Source organism: Tauraco erythrolophus, chromosome 10 (genome assembly GCF_009769465.1).
Source record: "Tauraco erythrolophus isolate bTauEry1 chromosome 10, bTauEry1.pri, whole genome shotgun sequence".
Classification (NCBI taxonomy): Eukaryota; Metazoa; Chordata; class Aves; order Musophagiformes; family Musophagidae; genus Tauraco; species Tauraco erythrolophus.
The window spans coordinates 15,304,144-15,320,905 of NC_141474.1; the positions used below are offsets into that span (position 1 = coordinate 15,304,144).

The following is a 16,762-nucleotide window of genomic DNA, read 5'->3' on the forward strand; positions in this document are numbered from 1 at the left end:
AGAGTATTATATTTCTGCACCACAGCAATATTTTCTTTTGTGAGACATTATCATAATAACTTTGGTTTTGAAGTCAAAGAACTCCGAATGTTGTAGAGCAATATATGACAAATAGATTATAAAACAAAATATAGATTTACAGATGCTGTATATAAATTGCTCTAGTAAAAGTCCAAAGAAGAGGTAGTCTGTGTGGGAGTGAAGGAGCTAGTGAAAGGTATTCCATATAGATTCTAGTACTGGTGATGTTAAATATATTTTTAGTAATAACATTGATTTGATATGAGCTGCATAGAAGATAGCTACTCATAGAAATGTGAACCATTTATTTGATTTGCTTATTCAAATTGAGTCTATGAGTAAGCATACGATGGTTGAAATAATTTGCATTATATATATAAAAAAATTGGTTTGATTTCTGATATGTCAAAAGGATGCTACAGCTTTTCTGATTTGGCATGTGCTGATATACATGCTTTGTGCTACAATATTCTGTAAGCTGCATTGCTTTTTCTATTTTTAATCAACTCTTAATTTATATAGCAGTTTTATTCTGTAACATTATAAATTGGAGAAATATAATTGAAGTAATGATATGCAAGCTATATAAAACGAAGTGGGTGAAAGGCAGCAGTATTTGCAGCTATATTGCAATATGATTAAGTGAAAAATTCTGTGTCTCAGTAAAATGACAGGAGGAATTTAAGAGCAGGAAGAATATCATCTCCCAGAAACGGGCTCGATGCAGGCTTCTCGCCATGGGGCGGTGTTCAGAGCACTACCTCTGCGCTGACTGTGGATCTCTGCCTGGCTGCATTCCCACTGTTTCGCAAGGATTTAAGAGGAAATCCCACCAATCTACTTTTCTTCTGGTAGCCATTATTTGCATATGTCTGATTACAGACTGAGATAATGTGGTCCTGAGTATGCAGAAGAGATGTCACTAGGCAAGGACAGTTTTAGTGCAGGAGCCTACCAGAAATGGACGCTCTAAAGAGCTGGATGGTGAATCGCAAGAACTCAGAAGATGGATTGAAAAGTGACTGGTACACACTCTCCTACACCACTGTCATAAATACCTGCTGGCAGACATTGGGTCATGCTTTTTTTTTCTGTTATCAGCATTATCCAGTAAAATGGAGTTATGCTGAAGAATGGTAAAAAGTTACAGGACAGAGAAGTGGAGAAGTTTCAGATGAATGGGTAAAAAAAGACTACAGAAAACAGGAAGACAGCCAAGCAGATGCAAAGAGGAGAGGAGAGTTCCTGCACTCAAGGGGTATTCAGAAGTAGATGAGAAAAGAAGAATTATGGTCATGTAGAGAGCCAAAGAAGAAAAGAGAAAGATGAGTCATTGATGAATGAAATGATTTTGAGCCTATGTCCATATGATTCACTATCTCTTAAGTGTCCGAAAATAACCTTGTCTGTAAGTGCCATTATTCTACACTAGGGTAGGAGGTTTTTGTGTCTGAAGACTAACTTCTAACTCTGAGCATTTCTTTCTTTCAATAAAAAGCACTTCCCTTACACCCCCTGTAGTTTACAGCAGCAATGTCTTATCTGTCTTTAATCCTGTAAAGTGCCTCTATTTAAAATTTGCTTCCTCTGGTCATCTTAACTTACTGACAGAGAAGTTGTCCCATTTTCTGTGGGTCTGCAGAAGGCTCACAGGACCCCCAGATGATTGAAGAATAAACAGTGATGTTGTGGGAGTCTTTCCTTCTTTCTTTAGATATGAACTAGTATTACCAATTTACATGGTGATGTATGTTTTGTTTCTTATGGTTCCTGTGCACTGCTAACGGGCTGGGCATTTCTCTTTCCAGTATCACATATCCAGGACCTTGATACCTGCTTGCAGTAAAAGGTCCTGGATATGTGATACTGGAAAGAGTAGTAGTCTATGTTCACTGCCTTTTATACAGTTTCTGATGCCGTTTGTATTCAGAGACGTTTCTTGGGGATTTTATCTGTTTCTCTTACGGTCCAAAATTATGTGTTCATAGTTGATTCTAATTTAAGATTAGTTTGTCTTCTTTGTTACCTCGCACACACAATAGAGTTCTCAGCTTTGCATGTGAGAATCCCCTTTTCTGCTTCTTGACTTTGAATAAAAACAAATATTCCTCTAAGTATTATTTGTCTTTGGTACTCATCAAACCCTTATATCAACTGTTATTGTGTTTTAGTATTTAAACCTGACAACAAAATCTCCTTGTTGCTTTGTAATCTCTTTTTCCTTTTCTATCCATTGTGAAACGTATTAAACAGGAAGACAATAGGGTGTAGGACTTTTTGTTTGACTGTTGGTTTGGGGTGTTTCGGGCTTTTTGTAAAGAAAACAATTTCAGCAAGTCTTTTTTTTTAGAGCTGCCAGCAGTAGGTTCTTACCAATGGCTTTCCGTTGCAGTAGAGGATCTTTATTCTGACATGTCTTTTAAATGACTGTATGTATGTCCGAATCGCTGTTTAAGATTGTCCTTGGCCCTGTTTAAGTACAGCAAGATCAAACAAGGAGAAGAAAGCCTAAGTTCTGCAAGATTAGCCGTAAGTCGTTAAAGGATTGAAACTCAAGAAAAAATCTTATGTGATGTTCTTCACTTCTGTCATCAAAGGCAATGGACATTCAACCTGGGAATTATAGATTTATTTGGAAATTATAGATTTATTTCTTTCTTACATGTGGCTTTCTTGTTCCACTGTTTACCATCCCTAACTCAGGTGCTGTCGCGGACTGCCTGTGTCTTCTCACAGTGAATCGCAACCAAACGGTTGTTGCGATCACGATGTATCTCACAAAAATCAGAAGGCTGTTCTAATCTCAATATTATCTTAATTAGAAAGCTATCCAACCGAGAGCTCCAAGACACCGCTCTCTGAGGGCTCCTACCTCTCCAGTACCCAGGAGGGAAATGCCCCACTCCCAGGAGGCAGTGCCCCACCTTTAACCATCCATGGGTCATGTGGTTTCCGGCTGACCAACGTGACTCACTGCACCTGCTCCAACGAGCCACAGGTGTCCTCTATTCAACCCATACAGCAGCCAGAAGACTTCCCCGACAAGGCTTTAGAAAGTGGTACAAGAGACTTGGAACCAAGAAGAGGCTGGACGTTAGAACTGGGTCTCCTGTGTAAACTGACCTCTAGTTTGTTAGGTGGAATCAACTCTATGATTCTTTTGAAATTAATTGACCAAAGCCTTGGGAATTGTACACAGAACATCATAGAGACTTACGTAAAACTGTTACGTGAGTATCTGGGCTATTTCTCTGAGTAGTGGATAAAGTTTTAGAAACTTCTACAGGTAGTAAAGCTGGAAGCCTTTTTTCAAAATGAATGTCTATATCCTGCAGAAACCCACATAAATGGATTAGGATTTAATCTTCTTCTAAACCTCTGCCAACAGTAACCATGATAAAGGTTATTTGGCCTGTTTTGTGATATATGAAAATTTGATAGGATATCAGCAACAATCTGTTGTGGAATATTACTCCAGATTATCTGTTTCACCCCCAGCCTGTCAGCATACGTGTGATTGCACTTCAGGTCGTATTGTTGCCAGTTAGATAGACAATCATTCGCTGCAATTTTAGGTAACGATATAACTAAATTGCCCCTATTTGTTTAGAAGCAAAAACGTGTTAAGAGCTGGTCTAGACCTACAAATGAGACTATCTGTCAGTCAGATGTTTTAATTTTAAAATAAAATACTGGGTAATATTTCAACAATTAAACAATGAAAGCTGTTAATTGAAAATTAGTCTTGGCTTTGGCTTTCTTTTCTCTTTTTCAGTGGAAAATTGGTTTCTGGTATCATTTTTTTCTAAGAGAAAGATTTTGGTACAGATTTTGGTACAGAAATTAGTTACACTTTTATCCTTTCTTTTCCTAATTTGCTTTCTATTCCTTTTTATGCATAGACATACCTCATGGTTTCTTGCATCTTTTTTCTCAACAGGTAGTATGTATTCCAGAAATTTGCAACTTTTATTTGTCTATTCCATTTTTCTTTTTTATTACATTGAAAAAAATTCACTACTTTTGAAGTGCCTTTTCCTTTTATTGTCTTCAGATGTTTGCAATCTACTGTTCTGTGTTGTGTATTTTGAGTGCTTTTTTCTTTTTCTTATTAGTACTTGTTGTATTAGAGATCAATTGAATGAGTTTGTGTGTGTGTACATCCACGGGTTTAGGTGCTTATTTTGCACTGACAAAGTTGACAGGTATGAAACTGGTAGCTGATAATGTCGGGCTATTGCATAAGTAACCTTTGCATGCATTATTTTGTGGCTGAAAGATTTACAAGCACGCTCACCTTAAACAATAAATAACTTCAATGTTGCAACATTTAAAAATAAGAAGTTAAAGATTCTAAATTCACTGGGGATACATATGTATAATTTAACACTGTTCAGCAAGAGATGTAAATTTTGAGCTTAGATGTGTGGGAAATGTGAGTTTCTGTCATTATATAGTCACAGGCATGTCTATAAAGCTATGCCAATGATAATATTTGCATAAATATTTATATAAATATGCTATACTTGCATGGCATTTGTAGGGGTTTTATATCTAACTTAATTTACCATTTCACAATGAGACTGAGTTAAACCAGCAGCTAAGTGCTTCCAAAATGGAAAATATCTTTCCTTTTCTAAGAGTTTCTCAAGCTGGGGTTAAGTGGTGCAGAGACTGTGGCGTTTGTTGCCTTTTACACGGAAGTCAATATGTGTATGAAGTGAATATGGTATCTTTTAAAATTCAGCATAGCCTATATATTTCTAAAGGAGATGCTGTTCCATGAACAAATAGGGGAAAAATGGATAATAGTGTGTCTTCTGATAGTTGGAAGGATTTTTCCTATATTTTATTAAGAAATGCTGAGATATATACTCTGAGATTAGTCTAGGTCTGGCTTTGTTTAATGCTCTGTGTTTTTATGCAATCCAGAATAGTAAGAGCTCTTAAAAACATGACTGTTTCTTTTTCTTTTTTTCTTTTTTTTTTTTATTTTAAATAATGAGCATGTAGCTCTTCATTTAAATTCTGGAGGAGCTAGCAGATGAATTAGAGAAATTTAATCTCTGTCTTCAGTTTGTTGTTTACATTATTTTGAACTAAGCCATAGTAGTGGAATAACCTTGTAAAATGGATTTCATAGGGTGGGAGGACAGTTACAGAAAAAGGAAAGTGTAGTACCTAATGTTTCCTCATAGGTGGACATGCATGTGGAATTGAAGCTTATGATAATTGTTGGTGTACTCCCTTAAGCACAGTATTTTGCCTGTGATTTTTGAAAGGATCGAACACTTGCAGCAATTTATGTAATAACTTTCTGGTGGGTGATTATGCTATTTTATTTATACTTTGTGCCTGGTTCACCAGAATGCAATACCTTTGCTCCTTAGTACAGTAAATGCAGTCTGTAATGTCTATTATGGTATGGTCAAAGGATAATTTATTGTCAGATAGAAAAATAGGTCAACACTAATGTCACTTGATGATCAACCCCCCAAGTTTAATAAAACACCTCACCAGCACGCATTCTGTACAGTGCTTGATGTTTTATTAGGACTACAGTACCTTACAGTACCTAGCTGTAGCGGGAGTGTAATTACTGAGCTGTCAGAGTGATAAGTGGGATTAATGGTAGCCTGGTGCACTGTAGTCTGTAGAGTGCTCAGAGAGTCGGAAGATGGTATTATTATAAGAGAAAGTCTGGACTGGCATATTCATGGCATCCTCCCCTCCTCCCCAAAGCTCGCATTCAAGTTTACGTTACCCGCCTCCCCAGTAGCTGACATTTTCAACAGCTGTCATTTGTGAACCAGCTCAAAAATTGAAAGGAAATAATTCGGTAAAGATGCTTGCTAGCCACAACTGGTAATCTGTATACTGCTTATCCTGCCTGGTGCCATTCTAGTAGTTTTTGACAAGAGATTGTTCTATATATAATCCACAGAAATGTATTTTATGTTAAGTGCAGTTCTTTTGGTCTCGGATAGCGGACTGTTGTATTTTAAAGGAAAACACATTCAGGAAAGTGGAGAGGAAAAAGTCATAATGGAATTATTGCCTTTTTTAAATGCATGATTTTCTACTTCTCTTATTTCCTTACTGCCTACACAGGCAAAATGATCATCCAAGCCCTCATAGTGGTGTATTTTGTCTAGCGTATCTTTTTTTTTTTCCTGGCTTCTAGTACTAAAACTTTCCTGTCTTTTAATCTGCTTAGAATGCTAAGAGCATCCTCTTGACTTGGTGCTCTGGCCACATCAACCCTTTGAGGTCCCCACTGGCCTGCCTTTGCTTGTTAAGGCATTTGTAATGTGCCTGTCAGTGGGTAGTGCTGGGCTGGAGTATGTTTAACTGCCATGGCTAAACCTGCTGCTGCACTTCTGCCAGACCCCTCTGACATCCTGACTAGTTGAACGCACCATGGTGTTGAACCTGGATTTGACTTTATCAGATTTCCCAGCTTTTGCAACCTGAGACCCGTTTTCCTTTAAGTATTTCCTCTGGGACCTTTTCCCTGTGACCAGTTCTGTGGGAAAATCCGAACAGCTGCTACCATGTGTGCCTTCAGATTTTGCTGGTGCCATGGTGTCTGCAATACCCAGCTAGATGATAATGAATAGGAAGGTGAAAGACTAATTAGTCTTTTACTTAACTGACTTTGCCTTGTCTCTTATTCACCCTTAATTGGGGGGAGGGGAAAGTAAAGTGCATGTGACTGACAGTCATGCCAGTTTTTCACTGCCAGTATTTTAGTCATTTAATTCCTTTTAGTGTGCTTTTAATTTGTTTGTGCATGTAATCCATAGGCCTCTTGCAGCTTTTCTGTGTTTGAAGGTATTCTATTCCAGCCAGTTCCACAGTGTTATTATCTGTCATTAAGTAACAATAATTAAGGTGGACTTCTGGGATTTATGTAAGTAGCTGTGCTCAGATAATATGTAAAAAACCCATTTTGCTTCATTTTCCATTATTGTTAAAACCACAATTTACATAAATTCTGTATGTTAGTAAAACAATATTGAAAAAGCATCCAGAATAACTTAATGAATTCTGAGATAATTAGTAGTATGGCATTTGACCTATAATAATCACTGATAAGTAAAACCAAAAGCGTGTACAAATACCTTTGCGTTTGAGAGAATCACTTTACTTCTTCGCTTTTACCTTCTTTTTTACATTTGCTTACTGCAAATTACCTTGAGGGCTTAATCCTTAGATGGGACTTGTGCAAGCAACAAGACCAGTACATCCTCATGGATGACTATGCAAGAACAGTCAATAAATCTTTGCTACTTAGTATGTTTTAATACACAGATTTTGTCTTTAGGGACGACAAGAAGAGTCTGGGGGATTTCAGCTGGGAGTATGCATAAGACTACTGAATTGTTTTCAGAGGTCACAGATGTATTACACAAAACTCATAGAAAAGTAACTTGAAAATTTATCCACCGTTCTTATTCTTTGGCATATATAGCACAAGTAATTCTTTCCTCTGTGGAAATACTATTGCTTTTGTATATCTGATTGTCCAACATCCAGAATTTAGTCCACAGTAACATGTTCAGAACTTTGTTAATAAATTCAGATTCACAGCACAGATGTTTTTCAAATAGAAAAATGAAATGGTCAGAAGTTTAGCAATCTTGGATTCCAAGGAAAAAGTCACTTTTATGTAATCAGATGTTGTTTCGTAATACTTAGATATCTATGTGTAGTCCATATATTTGAAACTGTACCCTACTGCCTTCTTTTCTAAAGCGGAGTCAGCAAAACATAAGCAATCAGTGTTGAATGCAAGTCAATAATGATGATGTAGCACTTTGAGGTTTTAAACAGAATTTTTTATGGAAATGCTCTATATTATTTCTTTGTGGCTTGTCTTCTACAATGCTAACTTGAAAACCTTATGCTATTGGTAGCGTTTGTATTCCATGTCTCTTTGACGCACTTTCTTTTATTCCTGTAGATGCTTAAAGTGTGCAGATGCCCCCTGTCAGAAGAGTTGCCCAACTAATCTGGACATCAAGTCATTCATCACAAGTATTGCAAACAAGGTAAAATTAGGCTTGCAGTGGTACACGGAAGCAGATAACAGCAGTTGCTTGCAGTTCTGTTAGTGAGATTGTGTTTCAAGGTTTATCTTTGTAAAGTCTTAAAAAAAATGTTTACAACAGATGCTTTAAAGTTCGAGTCATCTAATTTTTAATTATTTTTGCTGCTGTTCTGTGCCTGTACAGACAGTATATAGTGCAAATCTATTTCTTCAGACACTTTTTTCTATAAAGTTTTTGGTTTTCATGGTTTTCAAATATAATGATATTCAAAAAACTGAGCATTGCAATGTAATTATTTAACTTTGCTGCTACCTGAGGTATTGTAGATACAAAACTTTTCTTTCATTGAAGTTTTTGTTTGTTCGTTTGTTTAAGAAGCGATTATAGTTTCAATTTGCCATGGGTAGAAATTTGACTTGAAGGTGGTCATCTCAAGGAGTGTTCTCTTGTAGTTCGCAATATAGTAAGTCACCTGAACTATTAATAAAATACTACAGGAATAAATTGAACCTCCTCTTTGGAGATACTGTACTTTTTCCTTTCTTAATAGGCTCTTATACTATAATCATAATGAAATCTTAAAAACATTATTTTGATTTGTGGTTTACAAATGACTTTTAACAGTCAGATATAGAAATAAATAAAGATGACTGCAAAGTTGATATGACAAGATTAATTAGGCTGTCTGGGATAGCCTAAAGATGACTGGGTATTGATTGCCTCATAGCTTTTAAAACTTACTTCCCATCTGCGGAATCATTAGCTGCTGCGTGATTTATTTGTCTGTATGAGCCTAACTAGACTCATAATCTACTGAGGGTGCTACAAAGATTTTCTGCTCTAGCATGTCTCACTGTCAAATGCAGCTGGAAGGGCCAAAGCAGGTAAAGCTGGAGTGAAGTTGGCAACAGCAGCACTGCCATGTGCAAGTTAACAGCCACATTGCTTCTACTACACTGTGTGCTGTACAGAGAAGACACCGGTAAATTCTGCACCTTAACAAGAAACATTAGAATAAGAGGAGATATTAAGATAAATGTATCAATTATAACGTAACTATGTGTTGCTGTGGTTTATAGTAGTTGGCATTATTCCTAGCATCTGCATATAGACCGTTTTCTTATATAATCGGTACTCTGTCAGTGCAGCATTTATTTTCATGAATGTAGGCATCTGTTTGCAGCCATAGTATAGTATGTGGCATACTGCTGCTTATTACCTCTTCCAGGCATTGTGAAGCAGGCAAACTGAACAGAGAAGGTACAAGGCAGTAATGAAACTGCTGGTCTCTATCTCATAATTGTGCTGTAGTTTGTTTAGGAAACCTAAAGCAAATTTTATGAAAGAATTTTACCAGGATGGTCTCTTTTTATTAAGGATTAGCTATTCTGCTGTCTTGAGTAGAATAGGGTGATGTGTTGTCGAGGGAAGAAAAAGGGCCTGATTATCAAAATTTAAAAGCTGGGAATAAAGAACCAGGGAAGATAGACTGAAGACTGCAACTGAAGATGTCAGAAGAACTGACCCCAGCAGCATCCTGGAACGCGAAATTTGGTGGATCTTTTAGAGTGATAGCCTCAGAAGTACGATGCCCTTTTGTGACTTGGCAGAAAGGGTAAGTCATTTTAACAGCTGATTCCATCTGAATTCTGTGAATCCATTACAGAGGAGAGAAAAATCAAGGTGGGGCGACTGCAGAGCTTTGAGGATTGTGTTTTGGCAAAGGTGTACTGGAATAATATTAGGAAACTGCATCAAGGGTGTGAAGTGGTCTTTGCCCTCCTGAAGCCAATGGGTGCACTCTTACAGGTTTTAATAGGGCCAGATTTAACCTGTCGGATGGTCAGTGAGGTGGATCAATCCTATAGAGTTTGGGATGTTTTAAAACATCTTGGAAGCTGCAGATGCTAGGTAAGACTGTGATTTGCCCTGATCTCTTGCTGTTTTATCAGGAAATCCTGCTTTAGAAAAGAGTTGCAGTATACTACTGTTCTCTCAGGAGATTTAACATTTTTTAGAGAAAACCAAAGTATCTTACATTACTGAAATGTACTTATAGCCTGTCTTTTTGTACCCTATCCCCATCTATCAATAGCTTCTGTATCCAGACTGAAACTATTTTTTTGAAAGATATACAATGGTTTTAGTAACTGCTTTTACCTCATGTTGATACCTGATAATTGTATAGACAGCAGGAGACATTCACACAAAGGAAGTTTTTAAAATTCAGGTAGTCCATTTCTGCTAGCCAAGATGTTAGGATGGGAAATTATGTGCCTAAAATCAGGACTGCATCTGTGAAATTCAGTTCCAAGTGTGAGTTACATACAGTCTTACCCTTTGTGTTCTCTCCCTACCCTATTGGAAGAAATCTAATACAGCATGGTTGTGGAAGCATTTGTCTAATACAGCTCTAATGCTGACTTTAACAACAAATAAACAGAAAACCTGGAAAAAAAAAAAAAACAAAAAAAAACCCTAGAAGTGAGAAAACCCACAACCAGATATGCTTAGCAAATAGCTGAAGTCATGGGCTGAGAAACAAGGCTAGGAAGTCCTGCATATTTGTGGCCTCCACATCAGTGGCTGTGCCTCCTGTAATTCATCTACCAAGCAACTTCTCAGGGAAATAAACAGTGCATAGAGGGAACCCAGCCTCCACTTGCTGGCTGCAGTCTGCTAGGCTGAATTTTCCTTTTGATGAATTTATTTCTGGTGCCTTTGCTAGAAAATGTTTCTATTATAACAAATTCTGTTCTTCAGAAAAAGTAACATGAATTATTCTGGTTTCCTTTATTAGTAGGATTTTTTTCTAGGTATAGGTATGTACTCCTTTTTTACACTACTGCACTTTGAAACTCCTTGCTTTCTGCCAAGCGAGCAATAGATATAAGGTGGAAGTTGAGAGAGGGGTACCAAAAGCTGAAATGATTCACTTGAAGTCATGACCCTGGCAGAGTCTGTGTGAGCCTGTTCCTGTGACTGCTCCTGCAGTGTCCTCTCCCTTCTTTCATTCTGCTGCTGTGGCGGTTGGTACTTGCACCATACTTTAGAGCAGATAGAAAACAAGAATAGTGTGCTTTTGAAAACCACACTAAAACTTCTAACTTATCATTTTTAAAGCTTTTAGTGGAACCAGTAAGTAATTTTTCACTATGTTATGCATTTTTCTAAACTTACATTGAAATAATCATTTGGATATCGTTCAGCAATCTACTAGCTCAATATATTTGTATTATTGTCATAAAAGTATTTACTTTGCATAATCAAGGGTATTTTACATGTCATTGAAAATACTTTTTAAAATTATGATATTTTTGCTGTAATTTGCCTTGTAAATAAACTTTCTATTTTAATCCAAAAGCTTATAAATATATCTGCTTCTCGACAAAATAAATAGGTGAGGCATAGAACATTCAAGTATTTCAGGTCACTAAGTCCAGGAAATTGGGGGTACGCCTTCTAGTCTTGTTGAAGTCCCTCTCCTGCTTCCGAATCTTTCTTCATCACTCACTTGAGAAGTAAGTCCCTTCATCAGGTTACCCTTCTACTTGTTTAGATGAGATTCAGTTCAATAAATTCCTTGTCCTCATCCCTGTGTAAGCAGTATTGCATGAAAGTATTTATTTAAACATGATTCATTATTAATACAGAGTATTTAGACAGCACTGTACTGAAAATGAATTACTTTGTCAGGTATTTAAGAGCTCTATTGTATGTAGTTTGTTTTGTTGGAAAACTGCTATAGCAATCATAAAAGGTCAGGGATTCTTGTTCTCTAAAGCCTGAGGCTTTTTAGATATTTACAGGCCATGTACAATGTAGCTGTTCTGCCATTAGACCTGAGCTCAGGGAGTAGAAGAGGGACAGGGGAGGAGGGGTTGTTTCTGGGTTGAGAGGGTAATTGAATTGGCAGACTCAATGAGCCTTGGGCCTCTTTGAGAAAAAGGATGTCACTTGTGCTGTATTGTGTTAGCTGCTGTGACTCAGTAGAGTTTAGGCCACAACTTTCATTCTCTTTTTCCATACAAACTGGATTACAACTCTGCTTTATAAAGGTACGATCTGTTCTTCCCAGTCAGTGTTTCTGAGTTCATGCAGACTGCTTGCAATTGTGTCTCTAGGAGACCAGACTTCAAATCACCATGCATACATTACTACTTTTGTTTCTAAACATCAGAAGATGTCAAACAAGTATTCTGACTTTCAGCTGTCCCCTCTTTAAATACAGCATTCACAGTGCAAAGTGTATGTCTTTGTTTATAAAGCACAAGTGCCATCTTAGTTATTTCTTTCTTTAAAAAGAAGAAACACTAAGGAAAAGTGTTCAGCTGCTGCAGGAGAAAGCTTCCCCTTCTATCCCTGAACTAGTACCAGAAGTGATTTTTAGGATTTTGTGTCCTCCTGCCCCCTTTGACATGTTGGTATGTCAAAGTAAGAAGGACTTGGTAAAATGGAGCTCCAGCACTCATCATCCTTTAGGACTGGCATAATCAAATATTGTACAGCAGCAGAAAATCCTACAGCTTCCCAGAAGCACCTGAACACTTGCAGCCTGTCCAGCTTTCCTCCTGTTAAGCAGAAGTGTGTGCCAGTGGAAGCTGCCCATTAGAAAGCAGCAGCTGCTCACATGCTTCACCTTTGCAATGTTCAGTGAGACGGTCTTGGAGCTTTTTGTTATCAGGCACCTTTATGGTTGAGTAGTTGCATTGAAAAAACCTGTTGGTACAGTTTAGACATGGGGATATTAGTTATGCACTCACAGGCATAAGGAGTGAGTGACTCAGCCTTTATAGTCTGAGTCTGTAGTGAAGAATTGGGGGTGCAGAAGTATCTTTTGTGTTATCAGTACTCAGAAATCACACTTTGTTGCTGCAGCCCTCTGTTACTAGCTCTCACATTTTTATATCAAGTCTTGCAATATTACAATGGTAGCTGACATTGATTCAACATTTTCTCCTTGTTCGGAAAGAATATCTTCTCCTATATCCCTTCGTAATACAGATAAACTGGTCTGAGCTGACACATCAGCCATTTTCTAACAGACTTTGTGTGGTGGATGTAAGCTCCTGGTGGCCAGCATTTTAAAAAAACACAACAACAACAACAAAAAACCCACCAGAAAAACAAAAAAAAACACCTCAAACCAACAAAGCCATTTTGCCCTTTGGATAAAAGGTTGTCCCTGGACTATACAGAATGCTGGTAGGAAAATGGGGAGAAAGAATTGAATGCCAGGAGCAGTACAGGGAAAGTTGTGGAACGTTAAGAGTAAGTTTAGGATTTTAGGGGAATGTTGAGGTTTAAATGAAACCAAAGGAAAGGTGTGGTGTTTTTTCAAGAGAGAAATTCGATTTTTCAAGGGAGAAGTGGGAGCAAACTGAAGCATAGAGATAGATACCAAGGGATAGGAGTGAATCTGACCTTTGGGAGATTGGGAGAGTAAAGGAAAAAGTGTTTGTGGTAATATACTGGAAATAAGAAGGAAAAATGAGTAGACAAAGGAAGGCAAGAGACCAAAAGCTGTGGGATCATTAAGAGAACAAGAAATGAAGAAAGATTGTAAGGGAGAAAGGATGTGAGAGACATAGGATTATGACAGGTGAGAGAAACAGAGTGATGGTTTTTCTGTGCCAGAGGAACTCTGAGTAAATTAACAAAGGACATCTGTATGCCATTGCAAAGACTGTAGAAAATCATGAGTCACAGTTCATATGTAAAATACTGTAAATGGGATACTGCTAATACAATGAAGGATTGTGGAAGTCAGAAAGCTGCTAGATGATTGGTAATAATTATATACAGATATGCATCACAATTAATCATTAAATACTGCTTTGAGGCCGCAGGTTTTTGAAAGTGCTGTTTTATTCAGCTTTCTCTGTTAATCTTTGTATATTTCAGGTCACTAAATACCAAAAAGCATTTAAAAGAAAAAGTAGTAATGGTGTTAAATTGATGCACTTGAAACAGTGACTTTTCTTGAGATGTCTGTTTGTACTTAGTGTAATGGAATGGCTGACAGCTGGTTTCAGTTGCCATAGTGTAATTACGTGGAATAGACTTTTGCAATGACACTATGTCAATTAAGGAATCTCTCACATTCTAGACTACAAAGGACAAAATGACAGTACAAGGTATTTCTTCCGTTCTTTTTCAGAAGAAGATAGTGACACTGTGTGAAATTACAGTCCTGTTATGATGACACAAGTCAAATGATGTGAAAGATTTCTGGATTGATTAAAAATCATCGGCATTATAATATGGAATATGTATGATTTGATAAGTTGCTGTTATGTTTGTTCATTCTTCTTCGGAAGAGATTTGGGGGGGCTGACAGACTGGGGGCGTTTCTTGTTATATTTGAACTGATGTGTGTCAGTGTGAAAAATGCGACTTATATAACGACGTACTTTAAATAGTGGCTTTTCTGTATGTGAAAATATTTTAATCCAATACATCTTGAGTAAATTTTAAAGTCATCGTGGAACATGATCTAGGATAGAAGGAGGTGATATTTTCCCGTATTTTTTTGCTGTCTCGCTTTTTTTAAACTAAACCCAGATGAAAAAGAAATTATCTCTTTTTTCTTCTTTTCTGTTAAAGTCCCAAAATTCTGATGAAGTCAATGTATTCATTTTTATTACACAAAGCATAATAATGCATATTCTTCATTGTTTTTGGGAAAACTGCAATATCAAAACATCCTGATGCATAATGAATGTATATAAAAAGCTCTTGAATTGAATTGAAAGAAAAGATGCTATGAGCATTTCCTGATAGTAAATGCAATTTCTTCTGGTCTCTTGGTATTGATCCTATGTGTTTTAATAGGTTTTTTCCAAGTAAAAAACAGTCTAATTTGCATGCAAATTATATAATGCTTCCAAATGATACATGTGGAGATCCTCCTCTGCCTGGTTTCCCGCTGATTATTGATGTCTGTTTAAGGCTTGTTTTTGTTCCTTGTGTTAGCAATGTAGTATTTATTGACATTTTGATGTAGGAAACCACAAAACATCCTATCTAGTTAGATTAATTTATTTCTATGGAAGTGCACAGGAAAAAAAGATTGTATGAACAAAGGCACGAGCAGACATTTATCTCGTTAAAAAATTCAGAAACATTCTAGTTTTAGATTTGCTCCTTTTGTGACGTCTGTAAGAAATTAGCCAACTGAGTCATTATTTCAACATTTAAAAAAATTGCTCTCAACTGTTAAGGTAGCTTGCATCATTCCATGCCCTGGAGTAACGTTTTCATTTTAATGAAGCTGTCCTCCCTTTAATTCTGATCCTTTCTCATGTGCAGCATGTGGTGTGTAGTTACCAGCTTGCTAGGTCTGCATGTCATGTCTATTTGTATGCAGCCTACTACACCTTGGTTTTGTGAAATAAAAGCAATCAATAATTTTTTATAGAAAGTGAATATTCTATGAATAGTCCACCTTTAATGTCACTGGTCAATATAAGGATCATTAGTACATATTTTCAGCTTAAAAAAGTTACATAAGCACAAAGTGTCCATGTAAGTAAATATGATAGGTACTTTACATATACTATAAACTCTCATTTGTTACTGTAGTAACATGATGGTTTGCAGTTTTGTAACACAGTTTGTATAACACCACTTAGTGTAACTTACTAGATTATACTATATTTCCTGCCAGTTTTGTCAAGAATTGGAAAACATTTTTCTATTCTTGTTTGATAGATGGATAATAAATCAACACAGTAAAGGCAGAAATAAATGATTAAATAGAATGGAAGGACAAAGAGATGAAGCAACTCAGAGCTGGGCTCTTGAAGTCCTGCCCACAGCCCAGTCTCCATGCTGGACAGTGCCCTCAGTATCAGGAAGGTTACAGATGGGCTTGCTCTTGAGTCACTGCACAGGGTCATTGTAGCAGCATGTGGCTGTATCCATTCTCTGGTAGTGGAAGAGTGGCACTGGGAACAGTGGTTACACTGGTTTCTGGAAGGAGGAAGAGGAGAGTTAGGGAAGTGCAACTCTTCTATGAACATGGTAAAAGTTTACCAATGGTAAATTGACACAGGGTGACTTTTGGTTGGCAGTCAGGGAAACCAAGCTAGCACTGAACCTGTACTTCCCTTTCATCTTTAGAGGTGTCCACTTTGGCACAGTTGGAGCACACTGGTGAAGCAGTGCGAAAGACGCCCTGCTGCTCCAAAAGACAAGTGTAACACTTTGGACTTCAGGTGTGACAGTCTTTTAGTTTATCATTAAAACTTATTTCAGGTGTTAAGAGTAGAAGATATATGCTCTTTGATACAGTTTATCTAATGTCTTAATATTTAACATGGTAACATGTTCTGTATATCTTTTGGCATTCTCATTTGAAGAGGACATAGTTCCTCTTTTCTCGGGTGCTACCACTAGTAATAGCAGCAGCAACTCATGATCGTGACAGCAACATCTCAAAATTTTCCAAATCAGGGCCTCACTTTCATATACTCCATCACGTTTCCCCTACATTAAGAGTTCAGCAGCAATTGGTCTTACCCCCAGTAGGACTTCAGTCCCAGCTTCCTCCTTATCAAACTCTGTTGTGGTGTCCAGAGACAAGTTTCCTTAGATATCTCCTCAATAAGCCATGACCTCAGTCCTATACCCACAATGACCCTGGACCCGTTTCTCTGAAGTCACTTGCTACTTTAACACACCCT

At 37.3% G+C, this 16,762-nt stretch overlaps 1 protein-coding gene across 1 annotated transcript in view; it reads left to right on the forward strand.

Moving 5' to 3' along the window:
- Positions 1 to 16,762, forward strand: part of DPYD (dihydropyrimidine dehydrogenase) — a 367,211-nt gene that overhangs the window by 89,897 nt on the left and 260,552 nt on the right. The window contains 1 exon segment of the mRNA XM_086617732.1: positions 7,988 to 8,075. Within this exon segment, the coding sequence (XP_086473858.1) occupies positions 7,988 to 8,075 (88 nt within the window).